This window comes from Triticum aestivum, chromosome 3D (assembly GCF_018294505.1).
Source record: "Triticum aestivum cultivar Chinese Spring chromosome 3D, IWGSC CS RefSeq v2.1, whole genome shotgun sequence".
Lineage (NCBI taxonomy): Eukaryota > Viridiplantae > Streptophyta > Magnoliopsida > Poales > Poaceae > Triticum > Triticum aestivum.
In genome coordinates this window covers 49,669,903-49,673,927 of record NC_057802.1, presented here as the reverse complement: position 1 = coordinate 49,673,927, position 4,025 = coordinate 49,669,903, and the positions used below count along the sequence as shown (strand labels likewise).

Below are 4,025 nucleotides of genomic sequence, written 5' to 3'. Positions count from 1 at the left end.
ATTCGCATCTCTGCCAATTGCACAAAGCAACTGCCCCTTGAATGCACCCTTCAAAAAACATCCATCTAGCCCCACCACTCTTCTACATCCTGCAAGAAATCCTTTCTTGCAACCATCTAAACACATATGCATTCTTTCAAACACATTGATGTTAAGAATTTCTGGATTTAATGTCACTGCGATAGTGCTACCGGGGTTGCTTCTAAGCAACTCAAGCTGATAATCATAAACCCGAGCATACTCACCATCAGATAGATCAATTATCTTCTCCATAACAAGTTTCTTTGCTCGTTTGCATTTGGAGATGGACACATCAGCTACTAGATCCTGAAGAACAGCTTGTTGAATATGCTCTGCCTTCCATGATGGATTGTCCCTGATTTTCCTAAAATACTTCTTTGCAATGACACCACATGTGACCAGCTTGTTGTCCCTTCTTGGAATGCATGTGTGCTCATTATTGTACCTCCATAATAGCAACCAATCAGACCTGCTAGTAATGGACCCATAAATACTCCAAGGACAGCCAGGCCAACTGCATTTGGCACTTACTCTCTTTTTCTCATCTTTTGGAAATAACAAGTGGTGATATGTTTTCAGTCCATACTTGACCAATGCATTCTTGAACTCCCTATTATCATGGAAGGCCATACCAACAGAGAATAAAGGAATTTCAGAAGTGCTATCATAAACTATGTGCTCCGTCTTCTTCCTCTTAGGCATGTCATCCCCATCACTTGCTTCATCATAAGATAAATCATCTACGCTGTCAAAATAAGGTGTCACGTCACCATCACCATCATCAAGCTTGCAATCCTCTGGGACAAGGAAATCCTCTGGCACGTCAACTGCTTTCTCATCCTCTTCTCCAAGCATTTTGTTCATGACCTTGTTCTTGAGGTCCCTTGCATATTTTCTGAATTCAATTGCTTCTTCATCATCAGCAGAACTATTTTCTTCTTCTAAATCAACCTCATAATCACTATCACTGCTTGTGGATTCATCTCCACCCCTTTGTTTCTTTTTCCTTCAGCCACCTTTGATTTTCCTGTTATGGACCTACTTCCCTTCACAACCTTCCTAGAAACTGGCAACTTCTGGGGCCGATGAAATACATGTGCATCTTCAGCTACCTCATGCATCTCCTCTACATTCCTCTAAATTTATCTTCTCTTCTGAACATTGTTCCTCTCGTTGTCTCTCTCCCTGTTCTGCCTGCCGGACAGATAGATAACCGAGTGGTTTCATACCTGCGAAATAACAACAAATACAACACATATATAAGCGCTCTGCACATATATAAGATTGAATCCCTATGCAATCAAACCCGTGACAAATCGCACATATATAAGCCCTCCGGATATGAACTGTTTCAATAGTCAACCTCTAAATTAATGTACAGTCAAGCATAAAACCGTCCTGTTAAAATGAGTGCAGCAGCACAAATTATTATTGCTTCTCAATACTTACAAATTTCTAAAATGTACATAACAGAGTTTATATGAGTCTAGTCTATTCCAAAATTTAAAATGCTCCCGTCCCGCTCATGCTAAAGGTATGCATGCATCCTGGAATACACAGGGCATTTTGCAAATGTTGATTACTTCTAGAGTACATGCAGACTGTCTGCATCAACCTGGGTTATCGACTGTTAAATCCAGCAAAGGGTCGTTAGTACTAATCACCAAACTGATCGATGACTATCTAGTTGGCGTCTGACATCTGAATTCAGAAAGGGTCGTTGCAGCCTTGCAGGTGTGCAAGTTTCAATGCATAGTCCACGCAGAGAAGTACGTGTGTGTTGGGCGTGGAAGAGCTTAGCGCCTAACCTGGAATCCTGGAGTCGTCGCGCCGCTACCTTCAAGCGGCGATCATCACGTCTTGCCCCGCCGCCGTCTCGTCGAAAGGAAATATGCGAGACGAGGCCCAAACAAACCGGAAGAGCAGCTAAGTCTCCTGCGCCACAATACCAAGCCGACGTGGCCATCCTGTAGAGCCACGTAAGCAAAACCACCGGCAGATACCACTCTAATTGGGATTAGGGGGTGCCTTGGCTGGTATTAGATATCTCAGGGGATTAGTTAACTGGTTTTAGAGTTGGGGGTGGGTTAGTCGGTTTCTGAAACCACAGGGGGTGATGTGGACTTCTTTAATGGGGGTGAGGTAGATGCTTTGTGATTTGTGAATGCCACGTGTCATCCATCAGGATGGATCTCACCTGCTAACCCGTGAGACTTGGTCTCGTAGAATTATTTTCCTTTTGGGTCATTTTTTCCCTTGGGTCGTTTTCGTGTCCGGGCCCAACTGCTCTTCACGCTCCATCTGAGCGAGCGAGGGCACCACCACCGGTCACACAGGGAGAGAAAGCGTCCGAACTTCGAACCACCCCGCAATGGCGTCGCCGCCGGCGACGTGGTCGGTCACCGCGTGCCTTACTTACCGTGGCGGGCTGGAGATCCGCGCCGCCGCGAAGAACGTCCTCCCCGGCTGGGGCCACGGCGGCGAGCGCCTCTCCTTCCTCCTCCGCCTCCGCCGCCGCCTCCGCCTCGCCGTCACCTCCCAGTGCGGCCGCGCCCCCGCGCCCGCAGATCCCGACAAGAAGCCGCGCGGCCTCAGGCTCCTCCGCTCCCTGCGGACCGGGCTCCCCTGCATTTGGCGCCGGAAGAAGCCGCCGCGCGCCGCCGCGGCCATGCCGGGTTCTCGCTCTCAGGCGATCCCCTCTCTGCTGGTTCGTCCAAGATAATGGCTCTAATTGCTCGGTTAGTGTATCCAGTTGCTTGGTCTGACATTCTTGTTCCTCTTTGCGAGCAGAAGGATCGAGCTTTGATGCGGCCGGCGACGACGGTGGCGCTGTGCTCCGTCGCCGCGCTCGCCGTCGCTGCGGCTTCTGTCGCGGCGCTTCGCCTCGTGGTACGTTGCTACACCCCTGCACTCGTGGCTCCTGCCGCGATCTGTAAACGGCCATGCTCCTTCTCCTGCATTGGTGACTGCAAGAACAAGAACAACATCTGAATCTGGTTCAGAGTTCTGATCGAATCGTGCGTGCTCCTTCTTTCAGGCTGGGTTCTTGACACCGAGCGCGAGCTGCGTATCATGGAGATGCTTCTTGGCGAAGAAATTCGTCAGGTTCTTGGGGCCTCCTCTCCTTGAGTGGATCTCCGAGATTAGCCTGAAACTTGTGGATCCTCCTGCTCTCGGCGAGTGGCTCGGGCTCCCGAAGCTTGGCCTGAAGTGGCTCTTCAACAAGTAGGAGATGTGTTTACTGACATTGTTTAGCACAGAGCAAATGATAGCGGGTGAGCTAGGTCTAGTTTGATTTATGATTATGAATTACAGATGATTGCAGAGCTAGGTACGGTTCTGGCTGAAGAACAAAGCAAATAGAAGTATCCAGGTACTGGGTCTCATTAGACTCTTCAGTGTGATCTGCATGTGCCTTTGAGAGCAAATGTTCACAATGTCTTGCGCAAGTGGGAATCATTGAGAATGTTGAACTTCAGACATGACAGGCGTGCTACATTTGGCATACCTATAAACAGACCACGGCCAGAATTCAGGAAATTACAACAGAAATTCATCAGTAACAAATCAACAGAGCAACTGATCCTCTTATTTTACATAGAACGGAAATGTTATCAAGATTCAGGTCCGCAGTTCGCTGCACGCGAAACAAAGCATCTTAGGCACGTAGACATGGATAGGTCTTTCTTCCTCCGGTTTGAGGGGTGCCAACATACGATCTACCTTTGAAAGTGCGTCTTATACCCCTATTGGATGGGGTTTGCTATATCTCAGTCGACTGAGATTTAGTGAAGTCTCAGTCGACGAGATTAGCTGTACCATTTGCTTTTGCTTTGATCGATCTGTGTTCTGTTGCGCTGATGTATTTCTTGTCCAAAACGTACTGGGCTTTGTCCCAGCGGGCACTGGACCTTCTGCCGCTGCATTGCTTTCCATTCTGGGCCATGGGTTGTCGCTTGCAGTTCTTGATATATTTTTTCTTTTCTGTTTTTTATTTTCTCATA

General features: G+C 48.1%; 1 protein-coding gene across 1 annotated transcript; it reads left to right on the top strand.

Annotated features, from left to right (window-relative positions):
• The first annotated feature begins 2,290 nt into the window (after nt 1–2,290).
• LOC123074078 (uncharacterized) lies at nt 2,291–3,499 on the top strand. Its single transcript, XM_044497023.1, has 3 exons — nt 2,291–2,728; nt 2,812–2,910; nt 3,059–3,499. The coding sequence occupies exons 1-3, from the start codon at nt 2,393–2,395 to the stop codon at nt 3,248–3,250; spliced, it is 627 nt and encodes a 208-aa protein (XP_044352958.1). The 5' UTR covers nt 2,291–2,392; the 3' UTR covers nt 3,251–3,499.
• Nucleotides 3,500–4,025: the final 526 nt, after the last annotated feature.